This window comes from Sinohyriopsis cumingii, chromosome 15, assembly GCF_028554795.1.
Source record: "Sinohyriopsis cumingii isolate HCF-2022 chromosome 15, ASM2855479v2, whole genome shotgun sequence".
NCBI lineage: Eukaryota > Metazoa > Mollusca > Bivalvia > Unionida > Unionidae > Sinohyriopsis > Sinohyriopsis cumingii.
In genome coordinates, this window is record NC_142975.1 from 86580641 (window position 1) to 86605894 (window position 25254).

A 25254-nucleotide genomic window follows, 5' to 3' on the forward strand; every position below is an offset into this window, starting at 1 on the left:
TGTCGGCGAGGGTCCACATGATTGGTTAAAGGGCTTTGTGGACTATTATGAAGAAACCGATACTGATTACCGAGCACTTGATGAACAACTGCGCGAGGTTAAAAAATTAATCAGATTACAGCCGGATAGAATTCAATGTGAAATAATCCGCGAGGTGATTCCGGAAACGCCGTTAAATGAATTCTGGGAAACATGGAGACCAAATGATTTGATTGTAGCGAGTAGAAAGATAGTCAGAGACACACTTCAGCGGAAGTTGTTTACGTTGCATAAGGAAAAGTTTCCAACGCGTCCAGTGCCGTTATGTTATAGACCCGCGGATACACGGCGGCAGAACATTGAAGTTGAAATCCCGGGCCCGACAGCGTCAGGGACAAAAAAACAAATTCTCGTGCTGAATGATATCGTGCTCGTTGATATCAGCGTCGTCGAGGACGCGCTACGTGCTGATAAATCCCCGTGGACGCTAGGATACGCAACAACAATACATTCCTCGCAGGGACTAACCATCACGGACACAATTGTTTGGATGGTTGATAATCGCATCGAATGGTCAAATCTAGTCTATCTTGCAGTGTCCCGAGTACGGAGGATAAATCAGCTTCGAAGAATTGTTATTGACGAAGCCACCGACGAAGCCGGCGACAAAGTCACCAACGACATCATCGATGCAAGCGTCATTGATAGAAAACTCTCGGGTTACCGCCAACAGGATAAAAAAAAACAGCGGCGTTTTGATATTGATGCCGAATTAATAATTGCGTTACGACAACAACAGAATAATCACTGCGCAAGTTGTAATTGTGTAATGCGCTGGCGTTATTCGGATAAAGACGCTCGCCAATTTACCGTGGACAGGATCGATAACAGTCTCGGTCATGTCAAAAACAATGTGAGGTTGACCTGTCTTGAGTGCAATAGACGCAACGGCGCTAGTTAAGACCACGCGGGGGCAATTGAGTATCGTCAGGTATCACTTGTAGTTGCTCGCGTGTAAACCCCCGCTGCGGGGCAGTTGAATCCAGTCTATAGATCGGTGGTCTATTAGTTGATCGTGTTATCGTTGATATGTTATGTGTGGTAACACTCCAGATAGGATCAGTAGCTCTTTTTTTACCGCCTTCAAGCTCTCCTGGTTCATACAGATATCTAACAGTGACATCGCCGAGAATCGGCTTGGAAACGCTATCTATTTTTGATCTTCCGGGTATATACTCGTATTTAATCGCGTCGCTGGGCTTCATGTTGATTGCTCGGGTAATCTCGTTATTTAACGCGGCAATTACGCCTGGCAACCTTTTGACCCATTCACGAGATCGTTTTTCTTGGATGAATTCCTTCGCGTATTGATATCCAAATAACCGTTCAGCAAGAGTCCGATTGAATCGTTCAACAATTGCCTGATCACGATGTAGCGCAGTATGACCTCGTCGTACCGCGACGCTATTATGTTTCAGCGTTGATAAAACAGCGCCGCGAAATTCACTACCAGGATCAACTTGTAATAGATTTGGCCAGCGCAGAGGGCCTCTTCGATAAATTCGCCCAAACGCATCGGCTACTTCAGTTGCTGACTTTGTTTTTAACGGCTCCGCTTGTTTGTATCGACTCGCAACATCAACTACGGTTAGCGCGTATTTGTAACCGTTGTCATGCGGCAAAAATAGTATATCAGCCTGATGAACTTCATTAGGTACGCTGACATCAAAGCGCGAGAAGTTGATTTGTTTAGGCGGTGGTAGATAGATTTGCCATATAGCCTGTTTGGATAACCAATTAGCCGCAGTGGCCCTCGTTACTTTTGCAGCGCTTGCAAGCTTACCAATTGCGGCCTTCCCCTTCCAGTATCCTCTCGGAGAATAATAGATGGATTCCATGTTGTTATTATAAACGCTAGCGTTTTCAATTACCAGCGCGAGAAGCTCCGCTTCCAATCATTAATTTACCTTTCATAGCCGATTTTACCAACCATGAGGCCAATTTTTCTTTGAAGGATTTATCAGGAATAGCATTTAACGCGTGAATTAATTTTACGTCCGCGATATGACGCTGTTGCAGATCGCTACTTTTGTAGTAAGCAACATCATGAGCATGACACGCCTTATCGATAGCGTTTATTGGATACTCACCGGATTTGGGCTGATTTTGATCATTGAGTCTGATATCTAATCGTGTTCCGGGGCCACAGTAGCTATATCCTGGGTGGTGTTTTTCTCCTGGATACTTTGCCCACGGTGTTCCGGGGAGTTTTGATAACTTGGCTGCAATATCACCTCCTCGCTTTTTTTTAAAACATCCCCGGGTTTAATAGAAATAAATCTAAATTTCTTTATACCGCATTGTACACACTTACCAGTAAGTGCCGATCTATTATTTCTTGTTGTAACGGTTGTCATATCATTTGTGCCAGTACGCACTCTACACTTCACACAATATAGATCCATAATTTATGTATAGAGATATGAATATAATTGATTTTTCGGCGACTAAAACAAGAGAACCAGTTAAGCATGTTGCAGCGTTACCAAACTCGATCCGGATGATTATCATCGGACCATCTGGATCCGGCAAGACGCAATTGTTACTTAATTTAATAATGAGATGGATGAAGTGGGATAAGTTGTATTTAATCGCCCCTAGTGTAGATGATCAACGATGCTACGAGGTGTTGAAAGATTTCAACGAGAATGCATCAGCGATCGCTGAAAAAAATGTTATTGAGTTTATTACAGATATCAATGATGCACCAGGTATTGATGATATTGATGGCGACGTTAACAATCTAGTCGTGTACGATGATGTTATGTTAGACAATCAAAAAAACCCAGCTAGGATATTTTCCAGAGGCAGGCATAAAAACACTGACGTGATATATGTCACTCAACGATACACTCAGATTCCAAAAGTAATCAGAGACAACTGTAATATTCTTGCTGTGTTCAACGGCGTTGATACACACACGCTACGAAATATTTGGCAGACATGGTGCGGCGGTGACATGGACTTCAATGTTTTTCGAAACTTTTTTAGTCATGCTCAGTCGACCCCACATGGATTTGTAACGATAAATTTACATGATCCTCGGACACGATATCGTATCGGACTTGACCAAATATTCGGTTAAATTGTAAGTAGCCACTTAGCAGCAGGGAGGGCGATGACATCGACGCGGTCGTCGCGCTTTTTTACCGGACGCTGACGACGCTGGGATCGGCGCGCAGAAGGTACTAATTAAACCAAATGACGATTGGACGATCCCCCGACGACGACGTCGTTTTTTTTTTACCAGGCGCTGACGACACCGGATCTGCTGAGTGCAGAAAGTATTAATTAAGCCAAATGACGATTGGACAAAATGTCGGATTCGCCCTCCCTGCTAGACTTGGTACATAGGCTTACAGTATATCGCTGTTATGCATATTTTGTATGTGCAAGATATATTTTAATGAGATCTTACTTAGATTGGCTGAACTTTTTGCCACTCGAGAATCTATTCCTTACCCAAATTTAATCAAACCTGGTTCATTGGCTAATATGATCAAGATGTTGGATGACTATTAGGAGCAAAATCTATGCATATTTTTTGGGCATTGCATCTCATTGAAGGAGTTTTTTTTATACTCCTCTAGAGACTAGTTTTGATGTGTTCTTAATCAAACTTGTTAAATAGATCTGTCATCAATACCTTGTTGAGTTTGTTTGTGATTTGGATTTTTTAAGATAGCTTTAAAAAATTTCAGCCATATTGCCATGTCTGCAGTGTGGCAGTTTATAGTAATGTCTAGCACTGGGGCATCATGATGCAGATACGTAGCATCATGTTCCACCCAGTCACATTATTGTGACACCAGGTACACCAGTCCTAACACTAACCTCGTAATGCTGAGTGCTTAGCGAGGCAGCTCGTAGTACCATTTTTATAAGTCTTGGTATGACTCAGTGGTTCAAACCCATGACTTACCACATCTGAGGCAGATGCTTGAACCACTTAGGCTACCAGAGTGAGTCCAGTATGACCGTAAAGTGAAATCAATACATATTAATGTGACCCTCATCTTTTGCTTAGCTAGGCAACTCTTTTGCAACCATATTTCTGAAATCAACACGATAATCCTGCTTAGTATAATAGTCAACTCTGAAGTTATGCAAACAGATGAGTCCCACTTGGATCTCTTGCTGGAGGATCAAAATGCAGTGTGGTAGATATTATGGCCACAGGTCAACAAATCACATTATTCCTGCTATTTTTGTGATATGGTGCTATGGGGTAATTTAGCAGTGGAAGTTCTAATCACGTCTCAATCTTTTAAACCGTTTATGTACAGGGACATATGGTCATGGTGGGAGTTTGATTTTGTTAAATTTACTTTTAAAAAAAAGGGGACTTGTTCATGCCTTTTTGAATATATAAGGATGGAATATATTGGGAGGTTTGGGTAGTGATTGTTTGCTCCTATGTGAAGTCAATTCATGTGCCAAAAGGTGTAATGAAGTTTGGTTTCTGAGTGCATAAGGGCCTCATTACATACAGGATTATATGAATTAGTAGAAAGTTTTGTAGCATACTGATGAGCCAGTTTTGATAGTCTGTTATAAAGTGATAGTTCATTTGCCTCATAGTTGAGGCTTTCTGATGGGTAAGTTCCAAATACAGCCGAAGTCCATGTCCTTGATTGTATATTGGATTAAGTAGGCAAGATTACTAGATTATCCGTACAGCTGAGCTCTAGCCAAGTTTAGTTCATTCTAATGATCTTCATAACTGGAGCAAAAACCTTTTGATCTGCTACCCAATCGCAATTGCGTTGATTCATTTCAAATTCAGGGCTTTTGTCTCAGATGTATCAAATATGTTAAAGGAAAGTTGGTTTACAATTGTAAAACCCTAAATTTAGTCTCCTCCATAAAGTACATAAGACAATGTCAATGTAGAGTTTCTGTCATCAGCATGCAAACAGTTTTAGATATAGAACATTTTAACTAGTTATTCTTCCGACACTTTCTGAACTCTATTCTTGTCTGTTCATCATGTTCAGCACAACGCAAACTCTATACTAATCTGTTCATCATGTACAGTACTATACAAACTCTATGCTTATCTGTTCATCATGTACAGCACTATGCAAGCTATATGCTTATCTGTTCATCATGTACAGCACTATGCAAACTCTATTCTTATCTGTTTATCATGTACAGCACCATGAACTCTTTAATTTACAAGCAAATCAAAACGTTGTAGACATTAGTATTCAATTTTGAATTAATCCTTAAAGATGTGTTTGTATAGTTAATATTACTTGTCCATACCACAAGTGACCAGTACAGTTTGAATAGATGACCACCATCATGCAAGCATGCACCTGCATACATCTTGTTTACCTTTATACAGGTTGTTTGAAGCCTGAGCTTTTAAATTTTGTTCTAAGTAGTAAAGTTTAAAAAGTAAAATAAAATGAAAATCCTTGCTCAAAATCTGCTCTCACTCCCTTAAATACTTCAAAAGTTATAAGCAGAAACAAACTGTGTTGTAAGGGCAATCCTTTTACTTCGACACAAAACACTTAAATTCTGTTGGCAAATGGTGAAAATCAAACTTAAAGGTCACTGATCACCTATATTATACAAACATGTGATATTATTATAGACATAAAAAAACCCACATTATGTATGCACACCATCAGTGGTCTAAACCGCTCACCATTATGGATCACTGCCATCTCACCTCTGTCTGCTTGGGTTCAAGTCTCGGGTTCGGCCAATGTGGGTATGTGAGAAAGCTTGCCAGTAGCTTCTTGTGGGTTGGTGGTTCTTTCTGGGGTTTTCCATGCTCTTCCTCCACCATTTATACTGGCCGCCATGTATAGCCTATCTTGTGCTGTAAAATGTTGTTAAACCCTACAACAACAACAACAACAATCCCCATGTAAATGTCTGTGATATATCTTACAACCATGCTTTTGTGCAGCAAATATGGTGCATTGTGTTGCATATGGATGTAACCAAAGGAATGACGATGGGACAAAAGGGTCCTTTCTTTTTCTAAAAGAACCTGCTTACCAGGAGAAAAAAAGTAGATTGGAACTGGGGGATTGAATAGGGCGAGGGATGGGGAAGTCGTGTCATTTATGCCGGAATATAGTCAATTTGGCCCGAATTGGGCTGAAATTAAAACAATTCATCCCAACTTAAAAGATGAATGGCCCAACTTAAAAGACAATTCAGCCCAACTTAGCTATAGTTTGAACAAGTTCTTTTTCCTCAACAAGTAGATACTATGTAACGTGTATGTATATATATATATATATATATAATTTATGTGCGACAAAATGTTTTTGACAATTTGTACAGATTGTAAATAGGTTTTAGGAAAAATTGATCAAATTTAAGCAAACTAAACTATCTTGATATTCTTTAAAAGAACAAATCATATTTCGTAATGCATCTATATTTGAGAGAAAACAAACTGCCATATCTAGCTAATTAAATTATTTATATTTATTTTTTATGCTAAAAAAATATATGCATCTGCACAACGACATTCTCAATTTAAGTCTTCTGGTCAAATTATCAACATTGATTTATAAAACAATAATACTTAACATAAAATTCTACAGAATAGATATACATTTTTCTAAGAGTAGCGTACATGAGATATTGTAAGAAATATATTTAATTTTAGGCTTCAGTTTGTAAGATTGCTGCATGTAATACATACTCAATTACACATGAGAGAGAGAGATAATAATGCTGAGCATTTTGTCAGTGTTGAGTTTCTGCAATATGAAGCTCTTACCAGTTTTTATTTTTCAAGTTGATGTCTTAGTGTGTGTGCATGTAAACTTAAAGCTTGTTTTTACTAGTAAATGTCATCAATCATATTTGCTTCATTATTCGATACAAATAAGAAAGGAAAAAATTTTGTGTTGAATTTGTGCCCCCTCCCTCCTCGTACGGTACAATAAAATTGATAAACAAACACTTATTTGAAAATGAAATCAAAGAAACTAACCATGCATTATTATCATTTATTCCTTCGTTTTTCATCATTCAAAATTTATTAAAGAAAATATCCATGAACGTACATATATGTAGCTGATGCCAGCTGGCGTATGCATCTTTACTGTAGTGTGTATTGCTGATGTCAGATAACAAAATCACAAATGAGACGAGAATGTCACCCGACTGCTTGAAGGCACTTGCCATTCATGCATGATAAGTTATAAGGTGCAAAATGACCAAGATTGTATTGTATCCAGGTTAACTATACATTGGTATCTTGCAAATAAAAATCATTTTAAAATACATTCACTGTGAATGCAAATGATCATCTTTTTGCTAGCATGGGTATACAAAAATATCATGAAAGCAAGTTATTGCTGTGTATACTACAAATGTATTTACCCTGTAAACATCAATTATGATTACATATGGCAAACAAATAGAAGCCTGGGTGGCGAATAAACACAATTGGCAACAAGCAATAAACTCCCTGCTTAAGCTTACCGACAGTTCATCAAATACAGACGTTATTTTTAAAAGCAAGCCAACCCTGGAAACTATGTTTTCTTTTTTAAGTGTGTCAATTTTTTTAATGAAGTCGACCAACATAAGGAAGCCAACTTTGTTCCTTTGGATTTTTTAAGTGTGCCCATTTCTTTTTTTTAAAAAAGTTGGCAGACATAGGGAAGCCAGCACTGATTCCTTTTTTTCCTGTATTAATGGGAAATTTGAAAATAAATTGAAGTAATGGAACAGTTTTGAAAGTGACACAATCTAGAACGTCATGCATGCACATTGATATAAGGCTGAACAGTAAATTAGTTTTCAATAGTTTCATCTAATTGTTCCCTATCCATAGTTTATAGTTTATTTTTCGTGAACAAGAAGCATGTACTTCGTCTTGTGGGAATAAATGTATGTCATTTCCGGTTGGCATCCTCTATAGGATGGGAAATCGTAGCTAAGGGGAAGTTACAGCATTGTATACTTCTATTTTGAGTAATTAAATTATTTATTCTTTACACTTGATAATTTTTTAAAACTCTTTTTGTGCAAGTATAACTACTTTTAATCATGTAATGCAAATGTTGGAGTATAGCCAGTGACCTTTAACCTAGAGTTTCCTCATGTAAAGTCCTGTACCAAATCTCCTTTAAATTGAAGAAGTCCTTCAGTGGTTATTGACAGGAAATTCATCATGGCTGCAAAACGATGTAATGTGACTAAATGGTTGGACATAGGCAACATTATATTTCTCTCTACAGCAGGGAGTGCAAAAGATTCTGTTTTCATTTTTCTCCTAAATGATCAGTTTATCAGTCGAAAAAACAGTTACAAGCTTAATTTTACAAATGTTTATTAGGAAAGAGTAAAACAGAACACTAAACATGACATACATATTTAGACTTTCATTTTTTTAAAACTGAAAATGTGAAGGTGATTTGCATGTTAAGCAACAGAATATAAAGATTGCATTTAAATCCAACCTCTTATTAGTCATGTGCATACAATTAGCTGGTCATAATAACCAATTTTCATTTTCTCTGTCTAAATAGACCATTTAACTACCATGTGAATGTATTATTATTTATGGATGGCAAATATACTAATTTGGTGTTGGGTAACTAGACATAACTTGTTAATGTATATAATGCATGCATTCATCTGAAAATACTGCCATAGATACATGTATTAGAGCAGACATGTGCTTTGCAGAGAACTGCCATGACAGTAATCTCCCACTCCCCAACTCTGCTATATAGAAAATGAGGTAAAAAGACAAACCTGCTTTTATTTCTTTCCTTGCTTAATGATCAGCTAATTATCTGATGAAAGCAAAACAGTAAAAAGATGTAATCTGCAAAAGTTTATTAGGAAAGAATAAAACAGAATACATAACACAGCATACATATTTAGAGTTTCATTGTGACTGTGATACAAAAGGTGATCTAGATCTTCAAAAACAGCATGTTCACATTACAGAATTTGAAATTGTTCTTGCTCAAAGAAAATTTCAATCCTACCTGTTATTTGTTAAGGGCATACAATAATCTCAACACAATAGCAGATTTTCATGTACTCTGTATATCTAAACAGACTGTTTAACTACTATGTACTGTAACCTTGTGACAGTATGGACAAAATAATACTTTTGTTTTAATTAAAATTGTTTATTCGTAAGGAAACACTTTATTTGGTGGTGTGCACAGAATGAAAACATAGACATGATCTGCTAGTTATCAGAAGAAAGCAAAACAGTAAAATTAACTACTTTTCATTATTAGGAAAGAATAAACCAATACAAAACAGAACAAGCTTATTTTGAGTTTTTCATTGTGACTGTAAAAGTGAAGTAATTGTCAGTAATTACCCACTAATCAACTCTGCTGTACTGAACCTATTAGCTGTCAGTTGTTTCTTTTTCTCTCAAAAGTAACAAAATGGTTAATTAGCCACATGTCACTGTCTGTCCTTAATCCACCATATATAAAATCATTATTTTGTTGCTGTTTCAAGGTTTAATTGAATTTAAAAATTCATCAGGACTCTTTGATGTATTGTTTCAATATTAGCTGTCATTTGGCTTTTACTTTTTTCAAATTGTTTTTTTTTTCTTGTTTGTCATACAGTAACTATCACTGTGTATAATACATGTACAGCTAAGAAAGACAAGTTTTTTTCTTTCTCAAGATTTATGTGACAGTACTAATTAATACTGACTGTCTAATGTATTGCCTAGTGAGATAAGATGGAACTGTGGCTGCTAATTACAAACGAGATATTATCATTAGTTGTCTTTAGGAAAACCCATGACTGTCACACATTTATTAATTCAAGACTTAAAAATCTTTCTTGGCATTGTTGCCTATTCACTATCTTGCACATAGTTCACCCCTTTTAGATAGAAACATCATCAGTTGGCGGCTTGCACAAAATGGCAGTCATAAAGATGAGCAACATGGTTAATCTGTGATAAGATTTGTCTTTCAGTTCAAGTGACATAAAAGTTGTTAAAATTATACTATAGATAATTATTGGCAAGTTTATGATGACATTAATTATTTCTCGACATGTACTATCTTTTTACATTATTACATTTACATCTATTATTTATATTATTACATGTATATTTATTGTTAACTAAGTAACATTACAATCCCATCATTACTGGTAAACAAAAAGATTTTCGCTTGAAAAAGAAACTCCAGGTCTATATTTGGAAACAAAATTCAGCTTAAAATATTGTAAAAAAAATATCAAAGGCTTTAAAATATTATTTTGGCAAATATATATTTAGGTAAAAACAAACGGGGTATACAAAATACAGAAAACAGTGATGTTGATTGATTAAAATTGGATATACTGTGATGGGAAGCAGAAAATTGAGTGATACAGTAAAATCGGTCTTGCAAGACCCAAATTCTCCATGCACAGATTTACCGATATAGTGTTATGACATCTTGATAAGGCCACCTGTCAAAGGAGGAGTGATATACATGAAAAGTGTAAAATGGCATTTTGATACAATCCTGGCTACATACATGCAGAGTTAATGCCAAACACAGCAAAATGCTAAGATGATGCACCCTTCTGTGAGAATGTGAAACAATAAACCAGAAAAATAAAGTAAAACTGTTATAATTAAAAACAAATACAAGATAAAACATAAGGGAAAACAAAGCAAAGTACAAAATCATTAAAGTACAGAAGTGGGTATTTTTTTTATTCAAGCTTATACTGTATTATTAATACTGCAGGAATATGCAATTATTTTTGCACATACTCAATGCAAAATAAGAACTGGATATTTTTCTGAATACTTCAGGTTATTTCAGGATGCTTAATTATCAGCTATCTGTCCATTATAATTGAATTAAAATGAGAATTACTGAACAGTCTGCGGGGATATTTAATTATAAATTCAATGTAGATTTTGAAAAGAAAGTTCAGAAATGAAATAATACAAAATGTTGGGTTATCTTCTACATCTTTGGCTTGAGATGCAGGGGTGATGTTTGCAGTATCTTGGATAGGAAGGAGTAAACAAGCTGCTGGCAAGTTACGATTGTTTTCTTTCAGCTCCTTGGTTATTCGAAGTCAGCCATGTCTTGTAGTGTCAGTGCATTTTTCAAGTTCTGCAAAAGAAAATTTAATGTGGAAAAAGAAAAGATTTAACAGTGTCTCTCCTGAATTCTAAAGATGATTTATAACAGAGGTAGTACTTAAAGTAATTTGTAAAATACTGCAGTTGGAAAATAAGCTGAAAATTACTACACAAACCAGTTATATTATCTGATTCAAAAAGAATTTGAAAGAAAGAAAATTACCATTAGCTTGGGTGTGGCTGCAGTAGGAACATTGTCTTGAATGCTTCTGTGAAAAAAAAGGTAATATCTGTGTACATCAAAAATATTTAGTTACCCTACTGATAAAGAATATCCATAACATTGTCTCTGTCATACATTTAATAAAAACAGTCAAAATTTTCTTATTTGTATTTAAAACCTTACAAATATGGAATTCTTGTACCTTAAAAAAAAGGCATGTGAAATAAGTTGTAGATGAAAGTGTACACATTATTTTTATTAAGATCTTCATATAGGCCATTTTTTGACATTGATTTCTATTTTATGGTACACCAGCACTGTAAGGCTACATTGCACCACTAACAAGTTTATCTGATAAATGATTTATGCATGAAAAGATGTTCAAGATCAAAGAGTGATAACATGCCGAGAACAAAAAGATGGCAAGGATAATGTATGAAACTTCCTGATCAATGGGTAATGTAAATGGTATGTATAAGGGATAATTTGATAATAAGATATTTCAGGTGATTGACAGTACACATTTCTTAAAAATACCCAAAGGAAAATGGTTGCACACAAACTATATTTTACAATCAATGTTAACTTCCTTCAAGAAATGTCAAATAAAAGATACAATAATTCTACCAAAAAGCGTGTTCATGTGTTGAACTAACAACTGTGTATACGCTGGAGAACAAAACTATCAGTAAAGGGTTTGTTGCAAAAAACACTCAAGACGAGTCTTCACCTTCTAGTATTTAGGACAGGGTTATATAAGTATGACCAATTCTAAATCATGCAATGATTCCCTTACAGATAGTTCTGCAGGAGGGGGTGGGTATTTGCCTAAGGAGGGTTTGCCCACATGGAGGTTGTTATTATCAGCATCAGTACAATGATACCTGCCACTTACTAAATAAGAATTTTTTGAATGGGAGATATAAAATAAGTGTATGGCATTTTAAAAGCAAAGTTAAAGAGACAGGGCTAATTTGGCAGTGCACTCTGCTCTTTCATACTGATTTGACTGAGTAACCAACCATATATTATATACAGCTCTGAATGAGTGAAAACAACCACAAAAAAACTATTTTGTAAACTAGTACAACAGATTGCAAGTCATACATATTTAGTGACAAACTGGTCAGATAGTAAAGTGCATGAAATAGTCTTTATCTAATCGATTTTTGATGTATCCTGTGTACCTAAATAGAATTTCCTGAGTACCTAAATAGAGTATCCTAGGTACTCAAATAGAGTATCATGTGTACCTAAATATAGTACAGTAGTCCCCCTCTTATAAGGCCACCCCTAATGCAGCAGGGAAGTGGCCTTACAATGCGGGTGGCCTTTCTAGAGGGGGATGACAAATGCGAATAGTAAATACATATGAAAAAAGTCACAAGTACATTTAATTTGAAATATTTAATATTTTAATTAAAAAATCACATGCATGATGTGAAATAAATGTAAAACAAACTTTGTCATCATTTGCAAAAGAAAGCTATGAATAACCATTGATACAGTTTTAAAACTGTCTTTTTAATTATGTTACAGTTCACATCACGTCACTTTGTTGGTAACAGTCTAAAAAACAAACCAGTCTCATCACATTAAAAATATCCTTGCTGTCATATCCCCTGCATATATTGTTTAGTCTTTTGTTCCAATCTTCGACAACTTGATTATTAACATCAGCTGATTCGCCGCTAATGACAAAACACTTGATATTGTGTCACACTTGAAATCTGTGCAACCATCCGTTACTTGTGGTAAAGTCGTCATATCCCAGTTCAACTGACAAAATTTTTGCTTTTTCTTGTCTTTCAAATCAGGATACAAACGTCTCCTGGCTCAAACAATCTTCCTTTCTCTGTCCATTTCACCTTTCCACTTCTGCAGAATTGTTTCATTATCTTTCACGATATTGTTTATCTGAGTCTTCCCGACGTTAGTTTTCTGCAAGGATCCTCGACCACCCCCCCCGCTCGTCAGTTGAATTACTTTCACGTTCTCCTCTAAACTGAGAATTTTTATTTTCCTCGATGACATGTTGATCTTTTTGCAGTAAGTTATTCATGTTGCCAACTACAATACTGATAAAACGATTTTGTATGCATCTAAACAAATTGCCGTGTTTTCAAAGGAAGTGATCTTGTCACGTGATTTGTTAGTCGCAGTCTGGTACCCTATTGTTTTTATACATTTCTTGAAACTAGGAGAGAGAAGCCAAAATGGCTTCGATATGTACCATTAACATCACGCAGATTTGACCTCGCGGCCGCTAGGATTCGTAATTTTGACAATTATTGTCAGTAGTAATAGCCACTGATTACCAAAGTGAACAAGCTGAACATTTACTAAGGGAAGCCATAAAGGCTATTAATCCATTTTCCTGCTGACATGGGTATTGTACATCGGTACTGCCACTTCTCAGCTGTTACTACTGTTCAATAATTGTATTCTTAACAATTATCAGAGTGACTAAACCGGACATCTTATGATAACACAGCAGTAAGGCTAATTAGATTACATGTACGTACCCTTTTGTATGGATTAAAATTTGAGTCTTTCTCGGTTTTTATGGAATAAATTTGGCTTCTCGTGAGGCGTAAATGATATAATATTAACCTTAGTGGTAAATGTACTTTACTCAACACTACTTTCAGTAACGAAAACCTGACATCGGGAAACAGAAATCAGATTACGTAACACACGTTATGAATACAATACTGGTTCTGGATACATATTCAAATAAAATGCGGCCGCTTGTGAGGGGTAAATTTTATGATTTTGCACTAATATGCTGGCCGCTGGTCGCGTTAGCCAGGTGGCCTTTCGCTGGTCAGGGGGGCCGTTCAAGAGGGGGACTACTGTATACTGTGTATCCGGAGTACCTAAATAGAGTATCCTGTGTACCTAAATAGTTTCCCCGAGTACCAAAATAGAGTATCCTAGGTACTCGAATTAGAGTATCCTGTGTACCTAAATATAGTATACTGAATATCCTGAGTACCTAAATAGAGTATCCTGTGTACCTAAATAGTTTCCTGAGTATCCCGAGTACCAAAATAGAGTATCCTGTGTACCTAAATAGAGTATCCTGTGTACCTAAATAGTGTTTATAAACTATGCAGATATTGCTCATTTACTATGTACCTTGTGAAAGCATTGACAGGATAGTAGATTTTGATGTATTATATATATATATATATATATATATATATATATATATATGTTTTTAATCTACCTTTTATTGTAATCTAAGGCTAACTGTGATAAGTAAAATAAAAGTGATATTTACACACTACAACTGAATATAATGTGATTGGAAGGAAAGAAATGATATAGTACAACCTGCTATTGAGACCACTTGTCTTAAGACACTAGATTTTCAATGTACAGATTTACTGATAATACAGTGTTATGACCTATCATGAAAGACCAGGATTTTGGGCAGTAGGAGTGTTCTTTACAGACTAGTTCAGTTAAATGGTTGACTAAATTTAACATTCTAAAATGTAAAGGCAACATAAGTTAAAACCTTTGCTTAGATAAACTCTTCCAAATAAATGTGAAATGATACCTCCAGCAAGACAACAAGTAAATTTGCAACAATTTCTTCAATGTATAGAAATTAAAACATATGGGTAAAAACTACACAAACAGCATTATTTTTAGAAGACTAAGATTTTCTTTGGTTGTCTTTTAAAACCTGTTGAACTAGACAGTTATTACCATATGTGCTGAATACAAAATATGAATGGTCTATATTTGCTGATACATGTACTTCAAATCATCTGAAAACAAAAGATTGAAGAAATAAAATAAAGAAAAATGCTGGGCTGTCTTCTACTTTTTAGGTTTAATATCATGGGGTGATATATACTGTATCTCGGACTGAAGAGGGAGTGGGTCTGTCGGTTCCTGTACTGGCACAAGCATTTGTCTTTCAGCGCCTTTAAAAGGTTTTCTTGGACTGGCAAACGTGTCAAACTGAACGTTGCGTGGAGTTGGTGGCATAGGCAAATCACTGTTGAAGCTCTGCAAATGAAATTGGACATTTATGAACTTGACTCAACTTTGTCCCTATTTAAATTTTGACAGTACTTGTATAACAGAAGTGGTAGTTTAAAGTATTTGTGAAATATGTTGTTGCACTTGCAAACTGAATTAAAAAGCTGAAAATTCTACATAAACCAGACTGTATTTTTTGACAGATTCAAAATGGATTAGAAAGAAAATTAGTGTTCTTTGCTTCAGCATTTACCTCACAACACATGTTATTGTATAGGATGCTTTAAGCAGAACATGTGTTACCTAAATGATAAATGCAAATAGGTCTGCCTATAGAGTTGATAGCAGTGTAAATATGTTAAGTTCAACATAAATTTGAACCATTTTACCTTTTTTGTACACATTTGTTATCTACAGATAGGTTTAAGAGTATCATAATGTCTAAAGAATATTTGTTGATGTTTTATTAATCTTGAGAAAAATCATTCATCATCAAGTTAGTGAAGCTGTGTGATGAACTGTTAAGGTGACCTTTCTCAACCTATAAATGTACCAGCTTTCTCAACCTAAAAATGAACCAGCTTTCTCAACCTATAAATGTACCAGCTTTCTCAACCTATAAATGTACCACCTTTCTCAACCTATAAATGTGCCACCTTTCTCAACCTAAAAATGAACCAGCTTTCTCAACCTATAAATGTACCCGCTTTCTCAGCCTAAAAATGTACCACCTTTCTCAACCTATAAATGTACCAGCTTTTTGGTTTATGTCTGCATCACTAAATCATCCCAACTGGATCAATTATCAAAAACCAGTGTTGTTTACATTGATATTGGAGACCATATTTGACTTGCTCAAGCATTTACAGCCATCATTCTAATAATCCAAACACATGAAAGCACTGAAGTAGGCCTCCATTTGCCTTTACAGCCATCATTCTAATAATCCAAACACATGAAAGTGTTGAAGTAGGCCTCCATTTGCCTTTACAGCCATCATTCTAATAATCCAAACACATGAAAGTGTTGAAGGAGGCCTCCATTTGCCTTTATAGCCATCATTCTAATAATCCAAACAAATGAAAGCACCAAAGGAGACCTCTATTTCCCTTTATAACAGATTATTACATTATCTTAAATATCAACCATGTGATGTAATGGTCATTTACTTCAAAGACATAAGTTTGCAATAGTATTTTCTGCAATGGTGGCCCTAAGAAAACCAGCTCAAAATGGCTGATGTTTACTGTAGCCATTGAAATACTCTTCCATGTAGATGGTGGTGCACAGACATCCAAACATGCTTGTATGTGAATTGGATGGAGGCACCCAATAGCACTTGCATGAGAATTGTAACTGTGACATTTTGACCTTAAAAATTAATGGACAGTTGGACAACATCATAACACAACACAGTATGACCCTGCTATAACATGAATTTAGATATAACATAATGATAGTGGCAGGGCTCCTAAAATGTCATATACATGTATTTTTCTTGTGCATGAATAAATACATTTGTTTCCTTATTTAAAGTACGAAAAATAATGTGTAAAAGATTATTCATCATTTTGAAAAAGAGATTGTGTATGAATCTGAGATCATTGTGGTGTGGCCAATGAAATTTAAAATAGATGAAATCTTCTTGTACACCAAAATAAATTGTTCTTCTTGTTCTTCATGTATGAATTCAAGTATGACATGATTGTGGCATGGCTCCTGAAATTTTTAAATTTCACCAATTTCTTTAAGTTTAAATTAAACATTGGAAATTCAAATATCGGAAGGCTGGGCCTTTTGAGAATTTTGATGTTATTTTATTTTGTTTAAAGATGTCAGCTCATGAGTGTTAATTTATCATTTCATATGCATTGATTTAAGATGGTAAGCCAGTTTTGGGACGCAATTTTCTTCAGCTAACTGACTTGGTTGGTTATACCATGATTCAGTATATAACAAGGTCTATGGACCCCAACCATTCTGTTATGGGGAGGATCACAGTGAGCATTCCACCTTATGACAGGCATATAAACATTACCATTGTAGATCTGCTGGTGGATGGAGCTTCATCTTTCTCCCTGTAAAAAGAGAAGTTGACATTTGTGTACACATTTTGCAAACAAAATAGGTTTAGTCACCCTAGACATGAAGAATGTGCATAAATTGGTGAGCTGCCATTTGTTGAGAAGAAAATCAGTCTAAAATTTTTAATAAACTGTACAAGATCACAAATAAGAGGCATGTAGGAAAACAGAATCAAGAGGAAAACAGTCTTGACAACAAGGGCCAAGAAAAATACACTTGCATGTATTCCATTTCTATCAATAATTTTGATCATTTACTATTTTTAACTTTTGTACATTTCTTTGACAACGTTGCTTTAGCAAACATTCAAAGCTTGTTAATTTGCTTATTATATGCAAATGTACACAAAACGTTTTTATTAATATCTTAATTTGACAAATTATCATAAATTAGCAAACAAGTTCTCAAAAACCACAAAATTATTACTACTACAGTGAAAAGAATATAGATAGACTGGGAGACAGGAAAATGTTTTGATGTGTATTTGTTCTCCTAGATGATGAGTGATATCAGGCATTGGTAAAAACAAAACGTTACAAAGAATTTCACAAAAGGTGTAGAGGAAAGAGAAGAGCAGAATAGTAAAAATAGCAAGAATAATTTAAGTTTCACTGGAACTGTGCAAATTAAGTAACTAACTGCAAAATACATATAATCTGATTCTAAAGATACCATACATAATAACCAACAGTTTCCTCCAGTCACAGAAGTTGAAGGTGTTCTTGATCAAGGAAAATTTCAAGCAAAACAATCTTGTCAAATAGATTTTGATGTATCCTATCTAACTCAATAGACTATCTACAATATAGTGTAGTCTTGTGGGAACACTAATACAGTACTAGATATTTTCATGTATTCCCTCTTACCTACCACGTACTGCGCTGTCATGGGAACACTGACAATATGAGATATTTTCATGTATCCCCTCTAATCTACAATGTATTGTAATCTTGTGGGAACACTTGCAGTAATATATGTTTTCATGCATCCCATCTGATCTATTATGCACTGTAATCTTGTGGGAACAATGATGGTACTTCATCTGTCCCATCTTACCTACCCTGTACTGTAATTACATGGGAACACTGACAGTAATATATGCTTTCATGTATCTTGTGGGAACACTGATAGTACTTAATGTATCCCGTCTGATGTACAATGTACTGTAATCTTGTGGGAACACTGACAGTACTTCATGTATCCCGTCTGATGTACAATGTACTGTAATCTTGTGGGAACACTGACAGTACTTCATGTATCCCGTCTGATGTACAATGTACTGTAATCTTGTGGGAACACTGATAGTACTTCATGTATCCTGTCTGATGTACAATGTACTGTAATCTTGTGGGAACACTGACAGTACTTCATGTATCCCGTCTGATGTACAATGTACTGTAATCTTGTGGGAACACTGATAGTACTTCATGTATCCCGTCTGATGTACAATGTACTGTATTCTTGTGGGAAATCTTGTGAGAACACTGATAGTACTTCATGTATCCCGTCTGATGTACAATGTACTGTAATTATGTGGGAACACTGACAGTACTTCATGTATCCTGTCTGATGTACAATGTACTGTAATTATGTGGGAACACTGACAGTAATATATGCTTTCATGTATCTTGTGGGAACACTGATAGTACTTAATGTATCCCGTCTGATGTACAATATACTGTAATCTTGTGGGAACACTGATAGTACTTCATGTATCCCATCTGATGTACAATGTACTGTAATCTTGTGGGAACACTGACAGTACTTCATGTATCCCATCCGATGTACAATGTACTGTAATCTTGTGGGAACACTGACAGTACTAGATATTTTCATGTATTCCATCTGATCTACTGTGTACTGTAATCTTGTGGGAACAGAGAGTACTAGATATATTTTCAAGTATCCCATCTGATTTACAATGTACTGTAATCTTGCAGGAACACTGACAGTACTAGATATTTTCAAGTATCCCATATGATTTACAATGTACTGTAATCTTGTAGGAACACTGACAAGTGAAATACTAAAAATCTGATACTGACACTTTACAATTGTATATATGATTAAAAGTAGAGAAATTAGTGATGCTATAAAACCTGTTATGAAAGTCCACTGCTATAAGATCACCTGTCTTGAGGGACCAAATTCTCAATGCAATGATTTATTGATTATACATAATGATCAGCATGTTTGGGCAGGATGGTTATACATGAGTTTAAATAACACACAATACATAAGTTCAATAGACACTTTATTGTACACATAAAATAATCTTTGGCATAATGGGGGCAAATTCTGTCACAGCACACTGAACCAGCCCAGCTATGAATTTTGTTTTATAGGAATATCTCAGGAAGAGAGACTTGGGGAGTTTGTAGGATTGAAGAGTGTCCGACACCTGTATGTGGAGCTGCAAGGGGCTGATATGAGGTATATAGGGACACTGATAACAAAACTCTACAAGTCTGATCTGGAGGATGCCATGATAACAAACATCAGCCGATACGCCATACATGCACCGTAGAAAGCGGGTATGAAGTATATGGGCATAACAGTTGAGTACATTTAAGTACTGACACAAATTGGGGGTCAAAAGCAAAGTTGTGAATGCATGAAACTTGGCAATGGCCCAGACAAAGTGAAGGGAGCACTGTCACCATGGAAAAGTGTGACTGTAATGAAGGTCCCCAATTTAAGGCAAATGTAAGGATATATATGGATGACAATGATTGAAAATGCATGAAATAGGTTTGGAACTGCATGATAAGCCTGATTTGCATACACGCAGATATGTTAGATATACATATTAGAAAGCCAGTTAGGAATTCACATGTCCACTAATAGATGATACAGCTGAAAGGACAATGTAGCATAGGGACAGCAGTACAGTGAGGCACATGCTGTTAAAATAGCAACATATCTAAATTTAGTTACTAGCTTATTAACATATACTGGCTGCAATGACGTAATGTCTGGCAGAGCAACCACAGTACTGTAGACCAAGAGGCACCCAACAAGGGGCCAGAGAAAGATGCACAGTGTATTACTTAAACTATATTTAATCAATTAAATTACAACATAAGTGTAGGATTTAATAGCACTTCACCACAAACTGAATGAAGATAAAGAATATAAAATGTTGGCTTTTATCTACTTTTTTGGCTTGACATCAAGGGGTGGTACAATCAGTTTCTCATGCAGGAATTTTTACAAGGGCTGGGTCAGTAGGGTGTTTTTTATTGAAACTTCTCTACTACTGTTCATTTCATATATTTAAATGTGTCTCTTGTGTATGTATCTTCATCCATATTTGACTGCACTTTGGTCAAGATTAACCCTTCATGAAGTATGCACAAGTCACGTGTGTCTGAATGGTGATGTCCTGTTCTGGTGTTTTCATTCAAAATATGTTGCCAAGAATGATAAACATGCAGATTTAGACAATATTCAATGTTGCTATTTTGAATCTTCCATTCAGAATAGGTGACTGCAGGGTAGCTCTGAGTTATTTATCTACCCTTTCATTCCCCTTAATATAATGAACCTATGTAGCATATCAATGTAACTATGTAGCATTCATTACAGAATACTTCCCCAGACTGTATGCAATCAAGACATTTCTGTCATGTCTTAGGCATCCCCAGACTGTATGCAATAAAGACATTTTGGTCATGTCTTAGGCATCCCCAGACTGTATGCAATCAAAACATTTCTGTCATGTCTTAGACATCCCCAGACTGTATGCAACCAAGACATTTCTGTCATATCTTAGAATACTTCCCCAGACTGTATGAAATCAAGACATTTCTGTCATGTCTTAGGAATCCCCAGACTGTGTGCAATCAAGACATTTCTGTCATGTTTTAGGCATCCCCAGACTGTGTGCAATCAAGACATTTCTGTCATGTTTTAGGCATCCCCAGACTGTATGCAACCAAGACATTTGTCATATCTTAGAATACTTCCCCAGACTTAAGCAAACAAGACATTTCTGTCGTATCTTACACATCCCCAGACTGTATGCAACCAAGACATTTCTGTCATATTTTAGGCAACCCCAGACTGTATGCAATCAAGACATTTCTGTCATGTCTTAGGCATCTCCAGACTGTATGCAATAAAGACATTTCTGTCACGTTTTAAGTATCCCCAGACTGTATGCAACCAAGACATTTCTGTCATATCTTAGAATACTTCCCCAGACTTATGCAGCCAAGACATTTCTGTCATATCTTAGGCATTCCCAGACTGTATGCAACCAAGACATTTCTGTCATGTTTTAGGCATTCCCAGACTGTATGCAACCAAGACATTTCTGTCATGTCTTAGGCATTCCATGACTGTATGCGACTGAAGTCATTTCTGTCATGTCTTAGGCATTCCCAGACTGTAGGCAACCAAGGCATTTCTGTCATGTCTTAGGCATTCCAAAACTGAATGCAATCAAAGTCATTTCTGTCACGTCTTAGGCATTCCCAGACTGTAGGCAACCAAGACATTTCTGTCATGTCTTAGGCATTCCAAGACTGTATGCAACCAAAGTCATTTCTGTCACGTCTTAGGCATTCCCAGACTGTAGGCAAACAAGATTGTCATGTCTTAGGCATTCACAGACTGTATGCAACCAAGAAATTTATGTCATTCTTAGGCATTCCTTTTTGTCAGATTTAAGATTCTGCCAAGCCTTCTGTGGGGAAAAGTGAATTTAAAAAAAATGACAAAATCTGGTTTTATTCTGTAGTTCCAAGTATTAGCATGACTGTAATTTCTGATGTAAAAATAGAGTCAGGCTTCATGCAGTAAGTGGCTCATGTGGTGAAGCAATGGCAGCTTCAATTTTATCTCCATCTTTTAAGCCATCTGGATGGCTATAATGGGAGGTTCTGAATTCAATGAAATTAGTCTGAAAAATAAGAGGATTTGCTGAGGACATTTTGAATTCGCAAAGGTCAAATATTAATTTATGAGGTTACAATAACCACAATGCTAATTCTGGAATATAGAATTTTGCAATATTTCTTACACTCAATTTTGCTGCTTCTAGGTGAGGATGAACTCATAAGCCAAATGGTAAAATGACATTTGATTTCTGAGTTTACAAGTTTTGGTGTTTGAGTCTAAAGTCTGCACAATGCCTGGGATTAGATGGATTAGAGGATAGTTTAGTAGTAGACTGCATAGACAATTTCTTTTGCCTAAATATGGAGACTTGCAAAATTATTTCAGGTCTGAATCCCAGTCAGCACAGCTGTGATGACTTTCTGAAGGTGAAGTTCTAAATGCATCCAGACAAAGTCTAAGGTCCAAAGTCTAAGTCCCTGATTGTGTCTCTGACCAAGCATCTACAGGTCTACAGCTAAGATTTATGGGCTTATCCCTGCACAATCAAGGTATAGTCGACTTGCTAATGACCTGTGCAACTGAATGCCCAGCAAACTGTGCTTTTCATGCATGTTACTATATCTAATAGCTTTCTGACATTTATCAATGACATATCTAGGATGTGGGAGGCAAGGTTGCACACAAGATCACAAAGGCAGAGGACACAGCATCCCCCACCTTCTAAATTTGGGGCACACATGATTTTAATGGGACAAGGAAAATGGTTGCTAGAAGCATGCACAAAAAAGAGCTTACTTATTTTTACAGTTTTGCCACCAATGAATTTAACAAACCAAAGTTCACTATCTTATTTTTGCTGGATACTAACATTTCCTAATAAAAGTTTTATCATGTACTCAAATAATGGGTGAAAACATTTACATGATTGCATATGTGTGGCATTAGGATTTTTAACATAGCTTTAACAATTTTTCAGTCATATGCTATGATGTCTGTAGTGTGGCAGTTTATAGTGATGTCTAGGACTGGGGCATCTTGCCACAGACATTTAGCATGACATCCCACCCAGTCACTATATCCTGACACCAGGCAAACCAGTCCTAACACTAACCTCTTAATGCTGAGTGCCTAGTGAGGCAGCTGTTAGTACCATTTTTGTAAGTCTTTCGTATGACTCAGCTGGGGTTTGAACCCACGACCTCCTGCTTCTGAGGCGGATGCTTTAACCAATAGGCCACCGGAGCAGTTGCACATGCTTGAATATACAGTCAACCTGATATGAGCTGTACCATGGAATTTTCAGTTCAGAATCTTGCTCTTGATAAACTTTTGTGTACCAGCATTTATTAAAAAGTACATGCATTTTTCTGAATTAGATTTCTTATGAAATTAATAAAAAATAAATTCAATTATAAATTGTGTATTTGTATAAAGTGAGTCACTTTTCTCATCAAATCAAGCTGAAAATAATTTTTTGGTCATTACATGCATGATGTGGCCATCAAAAAATTTACATTGCAACTTGGGCAACAACCACAAGTCTGATTGATTGATTGATTATATCTGTATGGTGCATCAGCACTGTTAGGCTATTTAGCACCATAAAAAAGATTATATGTAGGTTCATTTAAAAGTGGTAAAAGGTTTTGTACCAACCAGCAATATAAAACCAAAGAGTTGAAGGTAAAATAAGAAGATGGTAACGGTAATAAATAAAGCTTCTCAATCAACGGGGAATGTAAATGTTGTATGTTAATGAAGACAGATGAAAAGGTATTGAAAATAAGGGATGGTATATACATTATATAAGACTGCTCAAGGTGATGGCATAAAAGTTAGTTTAGAATAAATGTTTACTTCTTTCAGGAATTCTATGATACAAGTCACATTTATTGAATCAAAAAGTTCCTTCATGTCATGCACATTGTAGTACTGATCGCGAAAGGTTGCAGGTCGAAACACTCTGTCATAAAGTGCTTAACAGTGAATGGTTCCCTGCAAGAAATGTACTCTGGTGGGTCTTCACCTTTTAATATGTGGGTTATATTTGTATGACCAATTTGAATTCTTGCAATGACTACCTCCTCCCTATGGATGGTTCTGTAGGAAGGAGTCCATTCTGCTAGGGTTGGCTTGATTGCATGAAGTTTGTTATTTACTGCATCATTCCATGATGCCTGCCACTTCTGATGTAAAGACTCTTTGATACTTAGTTTAAAATCAGTATATGGCATTTTAAAATCAGATGGTTCTAGGGATGGGGCCATTTTAGCAGCGTGATGTGCTTTTTCATTACTGCAAACCTGATATATTGTTTTAAATTTGTATGGAGTACTGTTGTAGAATAAACCCCGTATACTGGCACTGCCATAAAAAATTCCCTCTTAACCCAAGCCAGCTTCAGGGATCAAACAATTAAATGGCCTGGATTGCTGTCAGAAAACAAATACAATGTAGCAAATTTAAACAAAGAAGTTGACGTCGAAACAACTAGCTTGCCAAAATCAAAAGTGGAATAATTGGAAAATTATGATTTTGTGCTAAGCCAAAATACAAAACCAAAATGGATGGATAATCTAGTTATTCTATATTCAGAATTTTAACCTAAATTATTATCATTCTTTAATAAAGAAAACAATTATATGAATACATGCTAGTTATGTGCCTTATATAATTACATGTCTTTTCATATAGATTACAGGACTTTGTAGGATTGCTTTTATCACTGAAAAATGGTAAGGATTGCTTATATCACTGAAAAATGGTAAGCATTGCTTATATCACTGAAAAATGGCAACTCTTGAGGACATGGATCAGAGTAAGTAAAACGGCAATGTAAATCATGATCTGGAATTACGTGATTTGGTAAAAATGAGGAAGAAAGTAAAATCTGCACCTAATATTATGAGCATGTAAATCAACTGTTTATAAACTATACGCACATAAATATATTGTAGATCTATTATGTACTGTAACCTTGTGAAAGCATTAAGAGAAT

General features: G+C 35.8%; 1 protein-coding gene across 1 annotated transcript in view; it reads right to left on the reverse strand.

The window, feature by feature from the left end:
- Positions 1-8853: 8853 nt before the first annotated feature.
- Positions 8854-25254, reverse strand: part of LOC149782249 (uncharacterized) — a 665894-nt gene continuing 649493 nt past the window's right edge. Inside the window, exons 211-214 of the mRNA XM_089935099.1 lie at positions 17365-17404; positions 15199-15353; positions 11328-11373; positions 8854-11135 (exon numbers count right to left, since the gene is read on the reverse strand). Of these exons, the coding sequence (XP_089791225.1) occupies positions 11088-11135; positions 11328-11373; positions 15199-15353; positions 17365-17404 (289 nt within the window). The 3' untranslated portion in view covers positions 8854-11087. The remainder of the gene's footprint in view (positions 11136-11327; positions 11374-15198; positions 15354-17364; positions 17405-25254) is intronic.